The 22765-nt window shown below is 37.5% G+C and overlaps 2 protein-coding genes across 2 annotated transcripts in view; one reads left to right on the top strand and one right to left on the bottom strand.

The window, feature by feature from the left end:
- MELLADRAFT_65561 (uncharacterized protein) overlaps positions 1 to 707 on the bottom strand; it is a gene marked incomplete at both ends in the record, with an annotated part of 2755 nt that extends 2048 nt beyond the window's left edge. Inside the window, one exon of the mRNA XM_007413161.1 lies at positions 116 to 707. Coding sequence (XP_007413223.1) covers positions 116 to 707 — 592 coding nt within the window. The remainder of the gene's footprint in view (positions 1 to 115) is intronic.
- Positions 708 to 20811: 20104 nt separating this feature from the next.
- On the top strand, positions 20812 to 21411 carry MELLADRAFT_22468 (uncharacterized protein; the record flags this gene model as incomplete). Its single annotated transcript, XM_007413243.1, has 1 exon — positions 20812 to 21411. A coding segment is annotated over one exon (600 nt), but the record flags the coding sequence as incomplete, so codon positions are not given.
- Positions 21412 to 22765: the final 1354 nt, after the last annotated feature.

The following is a 22765-nucleotide window of genomic DNA, read 5'->3' as shown; positions in this document are numbered from 1 at the left end:
CCGAATCACCATTCAAGACGCCTCTTTGCATACTGTTATCTGAGAAAACACAAGGTATTTCAGAATTGCAGAGAAATCCTCCTCATTCTATTTATCAAATTAGGATTGGACATACCTCCAAGTTTCCCTGTAGAAGTCTCTTGAGGACCAAGTGTGAGCCATTTCCTTTCAACAGGAACTTCTTCCTCTGAGTCAACAGCTCTCTCACGTGGGTGAAGAAGCTCCAGATTGGATCCATCTGGCCCACAAGATTCAGATGGTCCCAAAGAGATCCATGGTTTTCTTGAATCCACATCATGATACATACTTTTGAATAGTACCTCAGCTGGATGGCTCATAGGTTGCTTGTTGGATAGAAAGAAGGGTTCTATATGTTCAACTTCAACATGTTTGTGGTCCAGAATCTCGGTCCTTCTGTCCTGAACACTATCTTGATCGCTACAAATTCTTCTTGAATGTTCAGTATCAGAAATTTCATTCTTTGGAAACAATCCAAGTGATAATCCTAAGTTTGGCCCTTCATCTGATGGAACTTGACTAAATGGATGAGTTGGTCCTTTAGCTCCATATGACATTACATCATCTGATAACCCGTACTTGTGAACTGAATCGAAGTTTCTCAAGTCCATTGAATGTTCCATTTGTAGGGAAAAGGACGCGAGGAAGATTAATTGGGAAACCCCTTGTAATCTCAACAATATTAGCATCTTGGCTCGAATCGATAAGCAACTCATTCACAGAAAAAGAAAGGACTTTTAATCAAAAATCAAGTGGAGATTGTAGGTTACTAAACCATATCTAATGAACTGTGCCGCTTCATGTGTTTCGATCGTCTTACAAGTAGGAATATTCAGACATGCCTACATACATACAATCACAAAGCCATATTGTTGTCATACCATGCACTTCGCCTTCCAAAGTCTGATCACACGTTCATCATTCACAACATGTCTCCAAAGAGGTTTGAAGGTGTCCAAGATATCAATTCGGAAAAGGCCTCGGATAGTGATCCAGACACCACTTCCAAGGCAGTTGCCAGCCGGGGATTTGTTAGGAGTTGTTGGACTTGGAGATAAAGCCTCTGGAAATGTATTGTAGTTCCCATAGGGCGTAGACATGGGAGGTCAAGGAGCTCAGTTAAGCTTATATTGGCATGGCCCATGGTCCGACCATATTTGCAACACTGGACCAATTACGCTAAAAAAGCGTTAGAGAAGCTGGTAGCGTAACTTTTTCATCCATCTACACCAACGTTTCCCGTTAGATGTGGTGATCTACGCTACCAGATCCTGGAATTTTTGTTAACTCGGTATTGCTACATTCTTAGCGTTAGCTGGATTTGTTCATCTATGTTAACAGCCATCAAGATTTGATGTTAGCTGTTAGCTTTGGTTAGCGTGCCCCTGCACCAATTTGAGGACTTCACCTCCTGAAGGTGAAGATCCTTGACGTGATGAGTTGTAACCAACTCGCAAACGCGCGAGTCAGTTCGCCCTGTGGTTGGGTCACATTGGAATCAAGTTTTTTTGATCACAATTTGATGATCATACAGTGGCTATTGACACTAAAGTCCTACTCTCACAACTCAAAATGAACGCAAAGCATCAATTATAGTAGTATCCACCACCAAACCAGCCCTTGCTGCTATAGCTTACGGGAAAGCCGATTAAATTTTTTTACGTGATGTTAGTTGTTAGCGCGTTTTTGTAGCGCTCTACAGTTACATTTTTGCAGTTTCGATTCGTTCGTTAGCTTGTTCAAGTTACGCTGATCAAAAAGTGTTAGCTAATGGTCCCCAGAATAATGTTATTACGTTATTATGATAACTTGCTCATCTACGCTATCCGGATTGGTCCTGATAGCGCTGAGTAGCGTAGTGATCCAGCGTTGATATTTGTTCACTCATTCTGGCTCACTGGCAAATTCTCCATAACATAGCCAATACTCGGCTGGACCATTTAGATTTGGCAGCTCCGCGCAATGGTCCTAATGATTGAATGGAATGGTCTTCCTTAGGCCATAAAGTAAAAGATTTATCCATTCTCTTGTAAGTCAGTAGTTAACGGCTTATTTTAATCACCATCCTTAGCTCTGCCTTGGCCAACATACAGTCGTTTTCAAAAAGCTTGCCGAAATTTGCCCGCAAAACTCGAGCAATTTGGCGGTGAATTAGCGGCAAGCTTTTTGAAAACGACTGTATATGGCTGAGGTGAGAGCTGGTTCGGGGGAAGCAGACCAAGCTTTTGCATGTCATGGAAAATCCCGATGAGATGGAAGGGATAGAGATTTTGTCTGTATGAAAATTTTCAGACTTCAAGGTTTGAAAATCTTGTGAAGGTTTGAAATTCTTGTGCATCACATCTCTTCCCGACTCTCTTTTGTCACCAATGTGACCTTGTACTCCATGTGAGTCACAAAGTGCTCTGGAGACTGTATGTAGTATCAACTGATCAAGCGTGATATGATGTATCTCCTTTTTGAAACCTACCATCAAACTATAAGCTAATTCCTATCCAGGACAAGTTAACCAACACACACCAGTCAATCACTGATGATACTTGCATGATCCATCTTCAACACCAACCAAGTTGGTTCCTTGTATGTACTTCTTCATAAACCAAACCAACCATTAATACAACAGTTTCAAGAAAAAAATGTTAATCTCCTTAAATCTTTCCTTTTTTCTTTCATACGGTTACACTACCAATATAAATTTTATATAAAGAGCTGTTGTATGTAGTCAACTTATTCAAGAGTGAAAAGTTTATGAAAACTCAAATCATTACTTTCTATATATCCAAAAAACACTGACACAACCTTTTCTTTCTTTGGTCATGACCAAAGCTCAGCATCACAATACATATCCCTGCACTCAGTCTCAGACAGGAAAATCTTCATTCCTTTGATCTTCACTTTCTGATCCCTTTGATCAGACTTCATATCACATCTCAAAAAATGAGTTTAATCCAGTTAGATAATATTGATCAGAGATCTGGCAAATCACAAGCAGAAAGGTAATAGAGAGACTTAAAAGATGTACTCACCTATGAACCCAGATCTAAAATACTTTAACAAACCTTTGAAATAAGTTTCATATATCAACTCCATAGAAACTAAAAAAAACTTAATAAACCATTCAAAACACAAAATCCAATCCTTTTTCATTATCTTCATTATTTAATAAACCCTTCAAAACATGAATCAAAAAAAATCAAAAAAACCAAAAAATCAAAAAATCAAAAAATCAAAAAATCAAAAAATCAAAAAATCAAAAAATCAAAAAATCAAAAAATCAAAAGATCAAAAGATCAAGAAATCAAAATATCAAAATATCAAAAACCAAACAATCGAAACACCCAATCAGATTTTCTGAAAAACCTATATTCATCAAACACACACACATATACCCAGTTCACTAATCCTACAAATCCTATTTAATTTACTACATCTTCCGCACTCATAAATAAACAAGAGAACCAATTCATTCCAATCCAATTCAATCCAATTCAATGCAAAAAAACCCTCAATTCTTTAAAGCACCTTAAACATTTCCAAAACCGCACTCAATAATTAATAAACCAACAATCTCTTCAACCAAGTACAGTGGGTCTCATCAAAGCTCAACTACCCCCCGTAGGGGGGTTCGAAATTTTGGCTGATTATGACTTGAACTGCCACTGGTCTTGTCATGGTGCTGTGGCTCAGTGGTATCAGCTAGCGACTGAGTTGTAGGCTCCTGGGTTCGAGTCTTAGCGTGTTTTGCACATTTTTGATCAAATGTCTTGGTGACGTGGTAAACATGAGCTATCTCATGCTGTGCTTTTTGAATGCAACTGTCTGAGAATTTGATTGAATCTCACACGTCACATATTGTCAATGAACATGATGTATCTCATGCTGGGCTTTTGAATGCACCTTGTTTGTGCTTTGGTTGGCCAAAAGAAGCTTAACCTTCTTGATCTTTGATTCGAGATCCACCTCAATACCCCTCCCATGGCTTTCAGCAAAGCTCAAAAAGCCCAGCAACAGCGGCGCCTTACTGAAAGAACTCGCCGTGAAACCACGGATTTGGACGATGAAAATGACTCCATGGCCACATCAGATGGTTGCGAGGATCCAGGCAGCGACACCGACACCGACACTGAGCTTGAAACTCGAAATCAAATCTGTGAAGTGATGCAATGCGTCGATTCTAACATTGCCGACTCTTCAGATGAAGAGGCATGCAAAGAAGATCTCAGCCAGCTGCTCTGGCCAGCCTTTCGTCAACAGCGTGCATCTGAATCTTTGGCTGGAAAGCGTAAGCATGCTTCAGGTCGCATCCTGAACGGCTACAAGAAGCCAATTTTCAACACGAAGAATCCAAACAGCAAAAAACTCATTCCCCGACCTCTTCCCAAGGCCACTCGCAGTAATTACAAATCAAATAAGATCAAAGCACTAGGCAAGAACAATTCCTGCATGCAAAGGTGGATGCAGACTGCCAAATCGACAAGCACACCCACCACCGAGATGCCCAATGTTCCCGAGCCAAGCACACCTGCGATAAATCTTGATGATACAACTGAACTAGAAGAACAGCCTATCGAAAAAGAGCAAGATATAATTGATTATGAAAGGTTCATTGAAAGTTCTGTTGATTCATACGGATCATCATCAAAAAAAGCTGGTGGAAAAGATTTGAAAGTTTATTTAGATGAACAATTTAAAGAGCTAGATGATGCAATAAACCATGTAGCAGATGAATGCAAGATCAAACAAAAGAATAACTCAAGTTATCAGTACCCAGCTCTTGAGATTGATGAACTCCGAGATTTCAACGCACTCCGATACGAATTTTCCTTGGACAAGAGAAAGACGCCCGAAATCACTGCTTCACGATTTGCTGCAAAGTCATCCGTTCGGCGATTACCAACTTCAAAAAAGAATCCAAGCTTCAGCAGTGGAGTCAGTCGTGCTCGTCGGATACGTGCCCAAGCTAAGCACATTGTGAAATATAAATCATTATTATTATCAAATACTGGGCTCAACACTGCTCATCCCTCAATGCTCGATAACAAACAAATGTTTAAAGATCTTTACCAGTGGATAGTGGAACAAAAACCAGGCCAAGTTTGTTTCACTCTCTCTGATATTTCTCTGATTCTTAATCAATGAAAGTCACATCATTGATTGTCTGATGATATCTGGTTTGTATTTAGGTCACACCCCGTATCTTCCGTGATCATGTAAACAAACATGTTTTACCTCACTTCGGCTTCAGCGGAACGATCGCACGGTCAACTTCTTATCGATGGTTGTACAAACTCGGTCTACAACCCCAGAGTTACCAAAAGTCAATATACTTTGACGGTCATGAGCGACCAGATGTGGTTGAGTCTCGAAGAATATTCTGTAATGTAGTAGAAGAGCTTCGCAAAAGGTCGGCTACCTTTGTTGGAGATAAACTCGAGACTTCGATTCCACCCGATCCTGAAGTCCTGGGCAACAATCGAGAGACGGTCTTCGTGTATCACGACGAATCTACTGTGCACGCGAATGAGCGCCATCAAAAAGCATGGCTGCTCCCTGGCATCACTGAGCTTCGAACCAAAAGCAATGGCCGACTTATACATATATCAGACTTCATTCTCGAGAGTCATGGACGTCTAGAGATCAACCCAAATGAAGCGGGTACACATCAAGAGCCAACCGATGCCGCTGTTGTAATTTACCCCGGGTCCAAGGGTGACCCATGGTGGGACATGGTACAGCTTTGTAATCAAATCAAGGAGCGAGCCATTCCAATCTTTGAACGCTTGCATCCTCAATGTCAGGCTGTTTTTGTCTTCGACTGTTCTTCAGCTCATGAAGCTTACGGTCCAGAGGCTTTACGAGTTCAAAGTATGAACCTCAACCCAGGTGGAAAACAAGGCCGACTACGAGACACAGTTATCCCATCGGACGATCCGAACATACCTGAACATCTACGAGGTTGTCCTCAGCAAATGGTGTTTCCGTCCGACTACCCTAATGCAGACCTTGCTGGTAAAGCTAAAGGCATGCGAACTGTCCTTGAAGAACGTGGGCTATGGAGCTTTCACAAAAAAGCGATCAAAAGCCTCGGAGAGACTGCTCTCCTTGGCAAATGTTCAGCTTGCAAACAATCGGGATTGAAGAAGGATGCTCAAAAGCGAGCAGTCCGTCTCATGCAAGAGGCTGAAGCAAATGGCTACTTTTTAACTGAGGATCAATGTTTACCCGAAGAGCTTAGAACAAATGAACCAGCTTCATCCAGCACGCAGATTTCGGATTACTGCTGTGCATCAAAAATCCTCAGCCTTCAGTCCGACTTCGCCAACGAAAAACCTCTTTTACAAATGATCATCGAAGATGCTGGTCACATCTGTCTTTTTCTCCCCAAGTTTCATTGCGAATTAAATCCAATCGAATTATTTTGGTCATTCATTAAGCATCGTAAGTCTACATACATATGTACATTTTTCTGTTGGTTTCCTCTATATACTGATTAACTCAATATTCTTCTCAACAGGATTCCGCGACGAGAGCATGAATTGCAGGACCTTCGCTGAATCAAAGGATCTCTTTGAGTTGGCACGAAAAAGTTGCTCGCTAACAACCATCCGACGATACTTCCGCAAGATTGATCGCCAACGTTCCGCTTATCGGTAAGCAATTTGATCTTCATTCATGATGCCTTGCAAACGCTTATCTGTTTCAATTTTGTACATAGACAAGGATACACAGGTATCGAGGCTGAGAAACTTGTAAAGAAGTACAGATCTCATCGTACGATTCCTCGGGAGGCTGGGGTGAGGGGTGATGTGTTGTGTGGCTGAGCGCTGAGCCAGGCTGGCCAAAGTATGCTATAAACCCATAGTATGGGAGGTTAAAACCCATACTTTATACATGTATAAGCATATTTACATATAAACCTGTATGTAATCTGTATGTAAATATGCTTGGTTCCAAATATTGGCCGCTCCCAAAAAAAAAAAAAATTTTTTTGGCCGCACAGCTCTGTCCTCATAGAATTAGATTAAGATAAGTTATCTGAACCCATTACACTCAAAAAATGTGACATATGTTAGTAGTGAGGGTCACATAATTTGCCTCGAAGTTGAAATTTCATTTTGCAGGCACGGGGTAGTTGAGCTTTGGTGAGACCCACTGTATAAAAAAGAAAACATTTTTCTCAACCAATGATTTCACAACAACTGAATCTATACTGTTTGCCATATTTATTTTGTAATCCAGGACCATATACACTCAACAAATCTTCAACCTACTTTCTTATCTATCCATCCAGATACATTCACCAAATGTCTTTCTTGACTAACAAATAGTGTATCTGAACCTGAACCTGATCATCAGACAATCCTAGTAAACTAGTAAAATCACTTCAGTTCTCTTTTGTGAATCTATTACTTTATTATCATTTCTTAGTTCTATTAAAATAAGTAAAAACTTAAACTTATCAGACCAATACCAATCTCATCAATTCAAATTCCTCATTTATTTTTATCATTCTTTACATTTACATCCCATATATATTCTTTCATACATACCTGAACTATCTTGTAAATCATATCATACCACACCATAATCAAAACAGGTTCTTAATTGCACATATTTATAAAGGATCCCACTATTTAGCGCCCTCGGAACAGTATCCGGCGCCCCATTTCGGGTCGGACATGGGGCTACAAATAATTCCGGCGCCCCTTTGTAAAAAAAAGGGGCAAAAAGGGGCAACCACATTTTACCGCTTTCTTCTCATGTACATACATACAAACGTTCAATCGTTTTTCTCTCATAAATTGTCATTGTCATGATATTGTCATAAAACTTTCTTCGATTTTCGATTTTGGACATAATCGATATTTGCGAGTGAAGCTAGCTTGCTCAATGGGCAACAGACCGTAGTTGGCATAAAATGTATCTTAAATTGAACACACAAGTCATAAGGCATAGCATAGTGTATCAAATTTCGAAGTTTCGAAGTTTTGAAAGTCTGAACGATGATGTGAGAATATTAGAGAAGGTGAAGGTGTAGTTAGTGAGGTTAAGGTGTTATTAGTGGTAATTAGTGAGGTTATGGTTGTTTTGGATGTGACAAATCAAGGTTAAGGTTGTATTTGTATGTGATCAGTGGGAGACAGGGAAAGGAAGAAAAATCAGATGAGGGAAGAGAGTTTGTGATGGGCGAGAGGGGAGCTCTTTTTGTAGTAGTATGGATAGATAGCGGCCATGACTGTCTGGGGGCCGATGTCTGTGCAGTCCAAGGGGCACCAAATAACTTGGGAGCCCCTGCATTTTCTTTTAATTATCTTCGATGCCCCCCAGAAAGGATGGAGGGGCATCAAATAAGACATTTAAGGGCGCTTTTGGTAAATTGTGCCCCCTTAGGGAGCCCTATTGGTGCCCCTGAGGTCCGAGGGTGTGAAATTTAGCGTGAAAAAGTTCGAGTATTGACGGACCGCGCGGGTATTGGGAAAAACTCGAGGGGCGCCGGATATCAGCCAAAGGGGCGCTAAATAGTGGGATCCTTTATAAAAAAAACACTCAAACCAAAAAAAACCTAAAGTATATATCTGGGCAAAAGTCCGGGCTCAGAAAATAAAAGTATACAATTGCAGAAACTGGGCACGAAGCCGGGCACGTGCCCGGCTTCTACTTTGTATCCCGTAAATCAATCAAAAATCCAAAACAGAAAAATCAATTTCAAGGAATTCAATCAATTCAAATCTCCATATTCTCAACCCAAAAAACCTATACTTTGCTAAGTACTACACAAGAGAAATCCAAAAAGAACCCTCAAACCTTTTCCAAACAAGCACCCAAAACCATAAACCTCATTAATTCTTGTTCTTTGTGTCATACATAAATCTTAATCAAAACAAGTTCTGAACCACATATATTTATAAAAAAACACTCAAACACTCAACCCCCCAAAAAACCAAAAAAAACTTTGAAGTATCTATGTATCCAGATCTCCCAAAAAAATAAAACCATAAAACCAAACAATCAAATCCAAAACAGAAAGGCCCCATTCTCAAGAAATTCAATCAATTCAATTATCCATAATCTCAACCCAAAAAACCTATACTTTGCTAAGTACTACACAAGAGAAATCCAAAAAGAACCCTCAAACCTTTTCCAAACAAGCACCCAAAACCATAAACCTCATTAATTCTTGTTCTTTGTGTCATACATAAATCTTAATCAAAACAAGTTCTGAACCACATATATTTATAAAAAAACACTCAAACACTCAAACACCCAAAAAACCAAAAAACTTCAAAGTATGTATATATCCAGATCTCCCAAAAAAATAAAACTATAAAACCAAAAATCAAAAACCAAAAGAAAAAACCAATTTCAAAGAAAAATCAATCCAATTATCCATAATCTCAATCCAAAAAACCTATACTTTGCTAAGTACTACACAAAAGAAACCCAAAAAAGAAACAGCTCAAACCTTTTCCAAACCACAACCAAAACCATAAACCTCATCAATTCTTGTTTTCTTTGTGTCATATATCATTCATCTTAATCAAACCAAGTTCTGAATTACACATATTTATCAAAAAACACTCAAACCAAAAACCCCCCAAAAAACCAAAAAAAATCAAAGTATGTATGCAGATCTCCCAAAAAATCAAAACTATACAATCAATCAAAAATCAAAAACAGAAAAAACCAATCTCAAGGAATTCAATCAATTCAAATATCCATAATCTCAACCCCAAAAACTTATACTTTGCTAAGTACTACACAAGAAGAAATCCAAAAAAGAAACAGCTCAAACCTTTTCCAAACAAGCACCCAAAAATCATAAACCTCATTTATTCTTGTTTTCTTTGTGTCATATATCATTCATCTTAATCAAACCAAGTTCTGAACTACACATATTTATCAAAAAACACTCAAACCAAAAAAACCAAAAAAACCAAAAAAATCTTCAAATTATATATAGCAGATCTCCCAAAAAAATAAAACTATAAAACCAAACAATCAAAATCCAAAACAGAAAAGAAAACTGATTTCAAGAAATCCAATCAATTCAAACGTCCATAATCTCAACCCAAAAAACCTATACTTTGCTAAGTACTACACAAGAGAAATCCAAAAAAGAAACAGCTCAAACCTTTTCCAAAAAAAACCAAAAATCATAAACATCATTAATTCTTGTTTTTTTGCTTTGTGTCATATATCATTCATCTTAATCAAACCAAGTTCTGAACCACACATATTTATCAAAGAAACACTCAAACACTCAAACCCCCAAAAAACCAAAAAAAAACTTCAAATTATATATATATCCAGATCTCCCAAAAAATTAAAACTATACAATCCAAAATCCAAAATCAAAATCCAAAAAAGAAAACACCAATTTCAAAGAACAATCACTCCAAATATTCATAATTTCAACCCAAAAAAAAACACATATATATCTACTTTGTTACACAAGAAGAAATCTAAAAAGAAACCTTTCCAAACAAGCAAAAAAAAACCCAAGTTATAAACCTCATCAATTCTTGTTTTTTTCTTTGTGTCATACATCAATCATCAATTTATCATCAATTTATCATTCCTTGCATCAAATTCATCAATTCCTTCCTAAACCCACACTCTTCTAAACCCCTCATCCCAATCTTCCAACTTCCAACTTTCAACCCATCAATCTTTTCACACATTCCTCTTAAAAAGATCTTTCATTCAATTTTTTCTTCTCTTCTCTTTGATTTAGATTTAAATTTAAAATTCAAGTAGGAATAAATTGAAACCCAGCCGTTCCAATCCTAACCCATTTCCCAGGTTTATTCATAACAGAAGGAACAATACAAAACCCTTGTTCATCTATTTTCCCCGACCCACCAAAAAAAATCACTTTCATCAATACATATTTCAAAAAGTCAACCAAACCAATTTTTTAATACATACCATTTGGATTAGGATGAGAAGTAGAAGTCGAACTTGAAGAATACTGTAAACTACCAATCTCATCAGGAAGTTGATCAAGATTCTCAACAGTAATCATACTATGAACTTTTTCCTCTACTCCTTCACCCATGATCGTAGAAGGTCTTGAAACCGATCCATTCAAACTCACTGCTACTGATCCTTCATTCTTATCTTCTTCTTCTTCTGCTGGTACATTCTCAACTTTAACTTCTTCATTCCTATGATCCAAAATTTCAAATTCTCATCACACTTTTAATCAAATTTAAAATATCAAAAATACAAAAAAAAAACTTACGAGTCTTGATTTTCAGCTTCTTCTTCTACTGCTGCTTTTTCACTACTCTTTATACTCATTTGATCTTCTTCTTTTATACTTGGACTTTTCACACTTTTGGTTCTATTGGTTTTACCACTTTTGACAGATTGTGTATCAGGAATCACTTCATTACCTTCTCCGGCTCCACTTTCACCTTCACCTTGAGCATTTTCACCAGTATCTCCTCCATCTCCTCCTCCCCCACCACCACCTCCACCGCCATCACCTCCATCACCTCCTCCAACTTCAGCATTCGTTTCATCACCAGCACCTCCAACATCTTCCCCTCCCCCTCCAAGATTTGATGCACCACCACCTCCTCCGGCATCAGAAGCAGCACGACCATGAGTTCTAACACTTCTCAAAGACATTCCATCATTATCTTTATTTCCTTCATCAGCTCCTCCACCGCCTACATTCCCAGATCTAATACTCCTATGATCACCACCAGCATTTCCAGATTTGATACTCCTATTATCTCCAGCACCAAAACCCGATCTAATACTCTTATTATCCCCAGCTCCATATTCAGATTTCATACTTTTATTATCACCAGGACTATGACCTGATTTAACACTTCTATTATCACCAAGATGACCAGACCTAAGACTTCTATGATCATCATTCGCATTCCCATTATTTCCATTCAGTAATGAATCCAGCACAGATTTGTTTCCCGGTGATTTAAAGATTCCAACCGGAGATTCAACCCCAGCAGAATTAATCGAAACCGGTACATTACCAGCACCACTTTCAAGTTCACCCATCGAATCATTCACCGATTTAGGTCTAGAAGTCTTCGAATGAACAGATAAAGCTCTAGGAGAATGAACAGGATTGATCCCTAAAGGTGAATGAATCGAAGCTGATCTGATGGAATGAGCAATAGGTGAATAAACCAAAGGCTCTCTTTGAACAGATTTAAATGAATGGATTGATGCTGCTTTAGGTGAAAGTAATGGACCTTCAAAGATTGGAATCGATCGAATCGAACTTGTTTTTGGATTCGAATTCGAATGAATCGAACGATGAATAGGTGATTTGGTATGCGTTGAATGTTGCGCACTATAAGTTTGATTAGAATCTTCTGAATGATGATCTCCTATTCCTTCAACTTGAACATTAGAACATCTTATCATGGGTGTTTCTTCATTTGGTAAGGGTACTCTACAAGCCCATTTCATTAAAACTTGATCCCTTTGAACTTCTCTTTCTTTCATTAACTTTACTAATCTTTCAAACTCTTCTTCTCTTTCAATTGAGATCTTGATCATCTCTTCTAATTCTTTTTCTCTTTCTTTTGATCTTTTTGAGATCGTTTGAATTAATTCTTTTAATTTTGAACTTCTTGTAGATGTATTTGATAAAATGCTTGGGATGGGTGATGGTGGTAATGGTGGATTTGGGATATTGGGTGATGTTGGATTCGGATTCCGATTCTGATTCCCTTCATTTTCTCTTTCGTGATGTTCTACAAGCAAAAAAACAAAAAAAAATGTCAGTGGTGGTGATCAGTATGATAACATTTTAACATGAGCATCATAACTGAACAATATATTTTGATTCAAGTTATTTCATCATGAAATTCCCGATCTTAATAATCAAAACCAATCAAGAATCAAATCTTTAAACAAAAAAAAGAAAAAGAAAAAGAAAAAGACACCTGTATGATCAAAAGGAGCAGATAAAGGTGAAAGATCCACTGATTGGCCCGGAGGAGAAGCTCGATGGATCGTAGAAGAAGATCTTGCAGGACTATCCTTCACAGTAGAGGAATCAGATCGATCACAAGTACAAGGTCCAAGAAGACTTTGTATAGGTGTAGAGTTTTGTGAAGATCTATTCGATTCGTGATGAATCTCATGAAGAGAATCGATCGGATCATGACCAAAATCGATCGGAGTATGAGGAGGATCGATCGGAGAACAGCAACATTCAACAGGAGTATGTAAAGATTCGACTAGAAATATATTTCAATCCAAAAGTTTAATCCAGAATGAAAATGAAATCAAATTGAAAAAATCCAACGAATTCAAAGAAAACAAAAGAAACTTACTAGGAGAAGGTAAAGTAGAAGTAGAAGTCCATAAACTTGCTACCGCTATCGAAAAAAAGAAACATTAACAATAAGCTAAAGAAGAAAAACAGTCAAAGAGATTTAATGAAAGATTGCAAAACTTACTTGGAATAATTTGTAATGGTGATTTAAGTTGTCTTTTAAAAGTTTTCGTAGGTGTAGATAAACCAGATTCTTAATATAAATCATATCACCAAACAGAAACAACGCAAAAGAAGATTGTAAGTTAAAAATGGTATAGAACAGAGTAGTTTGTAAGGGAAGCGATAAAAGTTACTGACTTGATTGGGATTGGTCTTTGTTACTTAGGCTTGTAGTCGATTTCACATCATCTTCATTAATGGTAACAGATCTTTTGTCTTTTCCTTTAGAAAATTTATTTATCGAAAGGAAGTAAACAAATGTGGATGAGTATCATTCTATGTAAAAGGGATCTGATTAGTCCTTTTATGTGTGGTAATTGGTAAGAAACAAACTTACGAGGACTACGAGGTTGATGGGTTTTAGAATTCGAAAACATTTCATTCACCGGAACATATCTTTCTTGATCTATCCCAACCAAATCCCAACCAAAACCAAAACCATCCCATCAATTTTATAAGAGAAACGTAGAATGAAGAAGAACAAACCATTTAAATCTAAATGAGTAGAACGAGTTGGACTTAAAACAACTGATTCCAATCTATTATATTGAGTAGGATTAAAAGTGTGATGATGATGATCTGAAATCGGACTGGAAACTAAAGAAGACATCAAGAATGGTAAAGTAGGTGAAGGTAATGGAGAAAAGTTTCCAAGATGATTCTTAAGTTCATTTTGATGAGAAGGTTTTGAATTTGATTCGATTGGATAAGTATAAGTTTTATGCGGAGCTGGTGATTCGGTTGGTGCTTCTAAATCTATCAATGGTTCTGATCGAGATCCAATCAGATATTTTCGGTTGACTTTCCATTCGAGAGGAAAAGAATGACTTACTAGAAGAATCAAAATCCATCACACTATCAGAAGGATGAGATCTCCTTTCAATCATCATAGGTAAATCTAATCAAAACCAATGGCAACACCAAACTCAGACCACCGTAAAACTCCCCGGGGAGCCCAAAAGAAAAAATCAAGATAGAAAAAGATTTTCCAAAAACTCAACTATCTAAAAGATTTAATCCAACTTGATTTAAACAATTCTCAAATTCCGAAAAATCAAATTCAGGTTTAGGAGAATCAGGTAAAGGGATTTCTTGAGGAGGAGGAGAAAGAGGTAAAGCAGTTTGAATGGCTTTTAAATCTATACTTAATCTTCTACGATATGGTCTTGGAAATTGAATTTGTTTTTTTGGTTTGCAAGATGGGATAGGTGGTGGTAATAAGATTGGTTTAGATCTGATCGATGGTGATGGTGATTGAGCTGGTAATTCGATTTCTAAGAATTTTTAAAACCCAAATCCAATTCAAGAAATCATTTAAGTCAGATTCCAAAAGATTGATTTAATATTTATTGTATAGAAACTTGAGTTTTGGATTTGTAATTAAATCGATTCGAGAATAAGATGAGGATGGGTTGATCGATTCTTTATGGATAGAAATCCTTTACAACTTGATTCTTAAAACCAAGTTAGAAAACTATAAAACTGAGAATTGTTTTATGATGGGTACACAGCTTTGGTAGATAAAAAAGACATCAGTGTTTGAGTACGTATTCAATGAAAGTGTAGTCCGGGTAAAACCTCAAGGGCAGTCAATCGATCTCTCTCTCTCTGTGTTTATCTAGATATGGGGATATGGATATGATCAAGAGGGCAAGTTTGATAAACTTGAAAATACTCGGAAACAGAAATCCAAAGTCCGATCACACGGAAAAGAGATTTAAGGAAAAGGGTAATAGGCTAATTGTATAGGTTGAAGTGCAGAAGTAGAAGATGAGAGTTGATTATCTTACCATTAGGTTTGATATTTGATTCTGAATTGGTAAAAGAGATTATAGAGCTAACTGGATGAAGATCAAAATGAACTCTTGTTCGATTAGGATTACTAGCTGAACTATCAAATTGATCTTGATCTTGATCTTGGTTTTGGTTTTGGTTTTGGTTTCGATGAGTGGATGGTTTTTGAGAACGCGTTGAAGTCTTCTTTAATAAATAATCTCGTAATGAAGAATCTACGAATCAAATACCAAGAATGCATATAAGAATCAGTTAGCAAAATGAAGATAAACAAAAGAAAGAGTGAATTGACCAGGTTCATTGCAAGTAGAAGAATGATGGGATGCAATCTTTTCAGCTAATGCTATTGATACTTTTTTAAAGATTTCTAAAACATATTCAAGCAAGATCAATTTCTTTGTCTTTGTCTTGAAAGTTGAGTTGAGTTGAGTTGGTTTACCTTCATAAGTTAAATTACATTCATCGATCGAACTTGGATTAGAATCTAAACACTTTAATTCACTTTCATCATCAACATTATGGTAAAGCTCTACAGTCATAAACCAAAACCAATCGATCAAATTCAATGAAATCAAGGAAATCATCAAGGAAATCAAAAAAACACTTACTTGAACTTGATCGTAAACTTGAACTTGAACTTTGATCCATTCTTTTTACTCTTTAAAAAAGAAAATCACTCTTGATCGTTATATAGAAATCTTTCATGATCTGATCTTCTCTAAAAAAGTTCATCAAGTTCATCCCTAAACTTCAATATTCTACCCCCCCAAAAAAAGGCTTTGTATTCAAGATCAAAAGGGTTTGTAAATACTTTATAAAAAGAAAAAAACAAAATGGTCAAAGGGTTTCTTTAAAACCTTATTGAATTCTACTAAACAAAGCACCAAACAAACCAGAAAACCATCTCAGATTTTCTTTCTCTCATACATACAACAAATCAAAGGGTAATTTTTGTAATACTACATACAGGCTTGCAAGAATTCTCATTCCTTTTCAATTTTTACAATTCAGAACATACGTCGTAATTCTTTCTGATTGAAGAATTGATGACTTTTAAGGAATTTGAGTGCCCTTCAGATTCAAAAGGAATCGATATTAAATTCGGGTTGGGGTATATGCTTGGTATAAATAAGGGCCGATGACCCAAGATACGAGATTTATAGAAGCATAGATGCCCTCCTTGAAATAACTACACGTGAATGAATTGGTTGAGAACTTGAGTCAGACTACTGAAGAGCAGATTCAAAGCCCCAACCCCTAACCCTAACCCTAAGCCCAGACTTCAGCAAAGGGTTGAAAACCTTTCAAAAGCTCCGCAAACGGACCTATGTAGCTTCCAAAATACGACTCCAGTTTACTTCGTTTTTGATTCATTGATCTTTTAAGTAACCTTTATCGCACTTTCTTTTCCGAACTCAACAGATTGCTTATATTCATAAAGATGACGAAGATCTTAGGGATATGATTACCGTTCAAAAAGACGAATCAATTCGAGAAGCTGATTCGGATGTTCTAACACGAAAAGAAGTCCGGTCAGAAATTTACATTATCAAGGGGTTTTGGGAATTTGAATTTCGAGTTAGAATGACTCTAAAGGAGTTTTAGATTTTCAAAAGTGATCGTTTACCGAGGGTATGATTTGTCTGATTTGATGAGTTCATTTCAAGATACATACGCGATCCAAGAATTTCTTTTTCAAAACTTGAGATTTTTGAAGATCATATTTGATTCGACTCTTAGAAGGGACAATGGAAGATGGTACCCAAAGGCACGACGGTACCATCTATTTCCACGTAGGAGCATATACGTGAAAGGGGAGGGAAAACACGTGCCTATCCCTATACCGAGGGATAGCTGCCAGTGGTGACATGTGTGCTCAGGGTCCACATGGAAAACTTTTTTCCTCTTCCCAACCTGACACACACAACTCTGTTCCTCCCTCTGGTTCTCACAGACGTGCCTTTTCACTCTATCTCCGCATTCTCTATCATTTCACTCGTCAAATTTATTGCTCAGCAAGTGAAAAGGGTTTCGGAGATCCAATCGGACTGGTCCGTCTGTGTTTTGCACAAGATTTGTGTTGCATACAACTTGTGCGCGCGAGTGTGTGACACTCATCACTTGAATTGGTAGACTGGGTTTAGATGAATTGCATCTAGTTGAGAAGATTTTTTTCTAGATCTATGATATCTCAACATAAAAATCAAGGCAATAGTTTGAATCATCAAGTCATCAAGTCAAATGTAGATCATGAAAGACTTTTATCTTATATGTACTCATGAATCAAAAAAAAACTGATTCCAACTAGATCAAGAGTGAATACACCCACGACAAACAAAACTCGTGTTTGTTCTTTGTTTTATACCTCCAGTTCAACATAAGAAAGGGACTTGGCTCTAGTTAACTGTCCGATGATGATTTCTTGATCTGAGTGTGTAAACTTTGTTCCAGAAAGCTTTGAAAGAAGACGAATTCGAATCGTGTGAGCAGATCATGCGCGATAATTAACCCTCCGTCAAAGGGTACACAGCGCCTCTTACGCCCCACGTAACCTTCTGTTTTACCTCTGAAATGCGTGGTGTGCTTCGTACTGTCAGTGTGACCTCACTTTCTGCCCATAACCTTGAAATTAGACTATGCACACAACCTTGCAACTTCGGCTGAAGTGTCTTTGTTCAGGAGTGGTAATCCCATCTTCAACTGTAGACCAAAAGCTTGCAGGGGTGAGAGTTAAAAACTTGATAATTGTACATGATACTTTGTTGGTCGTATTCATCATCTATTGATAGGTATAGACTGGGAAATGGAAACTCTGTGGTGCTGGATTAAGTTGAGAGGTTCTAAAGAGACGGGAAAACATATTGTCAATTTGAGATTGCAATTAGTGGATTGTAGGTGTATGATCATAAAGCTTTCAATGATATTCGAATTGGCGCCTTGAACATGTTGGTTTGTTGTAGCCTAGCATATTTTTACATTAACACAACAAGAGATTTTTTTGCATTGGGGTACAGATGAACATGATGAACGAGTTAAAGGCTTATGATGTTTCTCAGGATTTCTTTTGTAACTTATCATCTTCAAGGTCTGGTTTATATTCAAAACAAATGAGAAATTATACGTCTTACAAAGAATGATCAATTTGAAGATATATAGAAATGAAGCTTTTTTGAGAATCATCCAGACTTCTTGCTACCGTTGGTAATAGTACTTCATCAGAAGATATTCTCAGGTACATCTATTGGAAAAGAAATACGTGGATTTCTGATCGTGATAGGTTTACACTCATAAGCCGAATTGAGGATAGGTTTCTCACATTAGAATTGGATAGACGAAAAATAAGCCTGTTGGATGGAAGAGATTCAGATTTTGGTCAGGTTGATCATTTTCATGATCAAACGATAGGTTGTGTTTTACAGAATATGAGTTATGAACTGATTTTTCAAATCACCAAAAATGGGTTATGATGTTTGAATTTCATGTATAAAACTTTTCATCTGAGCTCTACAAATTGGTCCTTAGCCAACTTATAAGAGGATCAGGCTATTTTTGAATAGAACTTGTGATGTTGAATGACAAGATTTCTATGAAAGTATGAGCCTGCAGAGTAGTTCAATAGATTTTTCAAGGATATCGGGTTTGAAATCTCTAGATAAAAAATCATCAGTTTGTGACACTTCTTGATCAGGCTGAACGACCAAAGAGATTGAGTGAATTGAATTATCCTAATTGCAATTCATCTGCACCGGTTATAGCTACAGTCGAATTGGACATCGGTTCTTTCGATCAGAATTGAGTCTCAAAATGATGAAATATGGAATTGATAAATGAATCAAGAAGAATTCACTTCGTGTTGATGATTCTTGCCAAAGGAATCATCCCGTTGGCGAAAGCGCATCAATTCACTTTCAACTTTATCAACCGTTTCTTAATACGCGAATATAATGTGATGTCCATTGTAAAGAAACAGACTGAAAAGTGTATAAAACGTAGTTTGTTTGGTTGTAACATCAGAATCCTTTGATTATAAGGTATTCGATTATGTATAGAGAATTATGAGAGATATTGAGTCGAATTTGAATGTTCAAATAACCTAATATCTTCTCTTGTATAATCTCCACGATGCAATTTTCCAAGGTGTATCATCACATTCATGATATGTGAATGGTTCTTAGGACTCTGGATCTCGAGAGGTCAATGATAGTGAAGATCTGTGAGGGTCTCCGGCACGCTAGCAATGACGTGTTTTTCGAGTATGAAATATGAGAAAAGGTCTTTCGTGGAACTTTATGACAATACAAGAGCTTTCAGTATCAAAAATGGATTCCCTTGTGAATGCTGAAAGAACATACTTGGGAAATGATTCTCTTGCTCAAGGCTGTAAAATCCTTTAATCATAAACTATTGTGTAATCCATGGATCATTATAGAACAAACTGAGTTGGTTCCAGATCTTCACCTCATCTAAGATATTTTTATGTATACTCTGGAATTCAATATTTGCCAAGATGTATCATGAAAATAGGTGAATGACCTCTTGAATGTTAATATCGAGTTGCCCAAAAAGTAAAAATCTATATACTATGAGTCAACGGCGACCTCATGATGATCTTATTGTCGAGTATGGCAAAAGAGAAAGAGTGTTCTGTCCTGAGGGTGTGAGCAAATCCGCTTCCTGATTTGACATCTGTGCGACGAGGATCAAATGAGGGATTCACTGTCGGTATTAAGCTGTTGACATCGATAGCCTACTTGGAGCGCACGTCGAGCTCAATATCAAGTTGACTTTAAAAAATAACTTGACTTTACTCTAGCTCGTGTCTTTATGAGGAATGGGACTTGGAGTGGAAATAAACACGATCATTCTCACTGCTTTCTCCGCGCGATCTCCCTCTTTCATTGTAACAAAGGAATAAAGTCTTTGGCGATAATTTTGGAAAAGGACTCTCAACTTTATAAAAGTTGATAAACACTTCAAATTTATGAAAGTGACCGCAGTGATGTTTTTGTACTGCTTATATCTAGCCGGATTTTCCTTGCCGTAGCTAAGAAAACAAGTGAAAAGAAATAAATCGCGATTTGTTTGAGCCCTACTGACGGAAGAGACCTTTATTGATCGCCATGCTTAATAAGCTTTTCGATAATGTACTGAAGATTTAAAGAAAATGCGTTATGATAATGTCAACAAAGGATCTTCGCTGATCGCGGTCCGCAGTCATCCTCAGCTTCAGCGATCGCCATACCGTATAATCTTTTTTGAGAAACTCGGTTTAGAAAATCTCACTCCACTCTTACCACATCCTTTCACCCCGGAACTCCACCAACGCCGACCACCCCTTCCAATCCCTTTCTGATCATCATCCCTTCCCCTCAATACCCCCTCCTATCGAATCTTTTCCTAATACCCCATCCATTCCCCTTTCTTATCTTTCACTTTTCATTCAACCCTTCATGTCTTTGACACCCGAGTATGATCTTTCTAATCTCTCTCTCACTTCTCCCTCTAAACCTCTTTCCTCTGATGACTTTGAGATCCGCCGGAAGATCGGTTCAGGTGGATTTAGCTTAGTCCACGAAGCAATCTACAAACCTGACCAATCTTCTTGGGCGATCAAAATCATGAGGAGGTTTACTCGAGAAGAAAGTAACTTTTCCATCATCATGAATGAAGTTGATTTACTTGATGAAGTTGATCATCCAAACATTATCAAGTTTCTCGGATTTTATACAACTGATGAAGAGATTCACCTCGTTCTTGAACTTGCACCTAAAGGTGATCTAGCTCATAGATTACTCAAACGAGTCTTATCTGAACGTAGAGCGAAGCTTTATGTTTTGCAAGTTGCTGAAGCTCTTGAATATTTGCATGAAAATCAAATCATTCATCGAGATGTCAAGGCTCTTAATGTTTTAGTGATGAACAACGATCAAGTCAAATTAACGGATTTCGGTTCTGCTACAATGGTTGATTCGTCTGGATTTACTCGTGGTGATGTTGGTACTCCTTATAGCAGAGCTCCTGAAATCATCTTAAATCAAGATTACTCGAAGAATGTTGATTGGTGGTCACTCGGGGTACTTCTATACGAATTGGTCACTGGCGAACAACCTTTTGATGAACGTATGTCTCAAAGTTTTCACTTTTCATCTCCTCTTCATCTCATTCATCTGATATTGCATTTAACTAACCTTCCTGTTTGTTTGTTTTTCAGCTCTCGGTCAAGAAAGTTTAGAACACAATATCTTGTACAGCGATGTTTATTATCCGGAACGGCTTTCTGATGACTGTTGTGAAGTGATTAGTTTATTATTGATCAAGAACCCAAATCAAAGACTTAACTCTCTACGCCAACTTCAAAGTAAAAAATTCTTTTCGAAATAAATCTACGGCATGTTATTGAATTGTATATCCTCACACGAACAAAAAATTCTTGTAGCTTTCGCGGACATGTATCATCTTGTTTTTATGTTATCTTGGGGCTGGTAAACTTCGTGCTATTAAAATTATCATTATACTTAGAAAATAGATATTGATCCTAATACGTCTCATACCCAAATCCAAACTCATCTCAACGAGCTTGGATTGAATTTCCGTGCAAACTTCACTATCTCACAGTCTTCTCTTGTCTGATCCATTGAACCATACAGGACTCTTGACAAACACAAGAGAAGATCACTGGCACACTTTGCTTGCCAGTGAGTTGGATTGTGCAACGACAAGATGCCAGTCCCCCTCATGTATATATGAGATGATAAATAGATACCGAGGTGCACGAGAGCTAGACTAATTGTGAAAGTACAACAGACCTGGAAGAAATAAATCACACATAAGGGACTCCTTCGAAATTGCTGCAGAATTTTTGTTGGAATTACTTTCTTGCTCTATTACACTCGAAGTTGAAGAACCGCCAATAGGACGAAGTCCTACTGTGTAGCAACATGATGCAAGTGAGCTCATCTCACCATTAGTGATGCATGCTATACAGTTTGAGCTGAGCATGATTTTGGAGAGAAGGGAGTGTGTCAAAATTGACGCAGAGCACAAGGAAAATTTTTAAATCAACTTCCTGTCTTGAGGTTTTTACAAATTGGCCATTGAGGGTTTCTTTCCACGCTTGTGTTCATATTTTCTTTCAACAATCTGGTTGAATCCTACTAGTTAATCTTCAACGAGCTTCCTTCTTCATCTTTTCCTAACGTGATGGCCTTCATTCCTGAATTACGGAGATGAAGGTGTACTGGAGTTCGAATGGTAGCTCTCGAATTATCGCCCGCTCAAAAGCAACCCGTCTCTTCAGATTTTCAGGAACCTCGAGTTGGGGCTGACGGAGTTGAGCTTCAGAAGTTTACTGGTGATATTGTACATTCTTATCTTACTCTGGGCCAAGAGATTTTACCGACCTTCATATCCTACAAATCCTAACAACCTCTTTTCTTACGAAGCCCGCCTTCATCATTCTACAGACAA

The sequence above is a fragment of the Melampsora larici-populina genome, assembly GCF_000204055.1.
Source record: "Melampsora larici-populina 98AG31 unplaced genomic scaffold MELLAscaffold_35, whole genome shotgun sequence".
In the NCBI taxonomy this organism is placed as follows: domain Eukaryota; kingdom Fungi; phylum Basidiomycota; class Pucciniomycetes; order Pucciniales; family Melampsoraceae; genus Melampsora; species Melampsora laricis-populina.
Note: the sequence above shows the minus strand (reverse complement) of the source record. Positions and strands in the feature narration are given on the sequence as shown.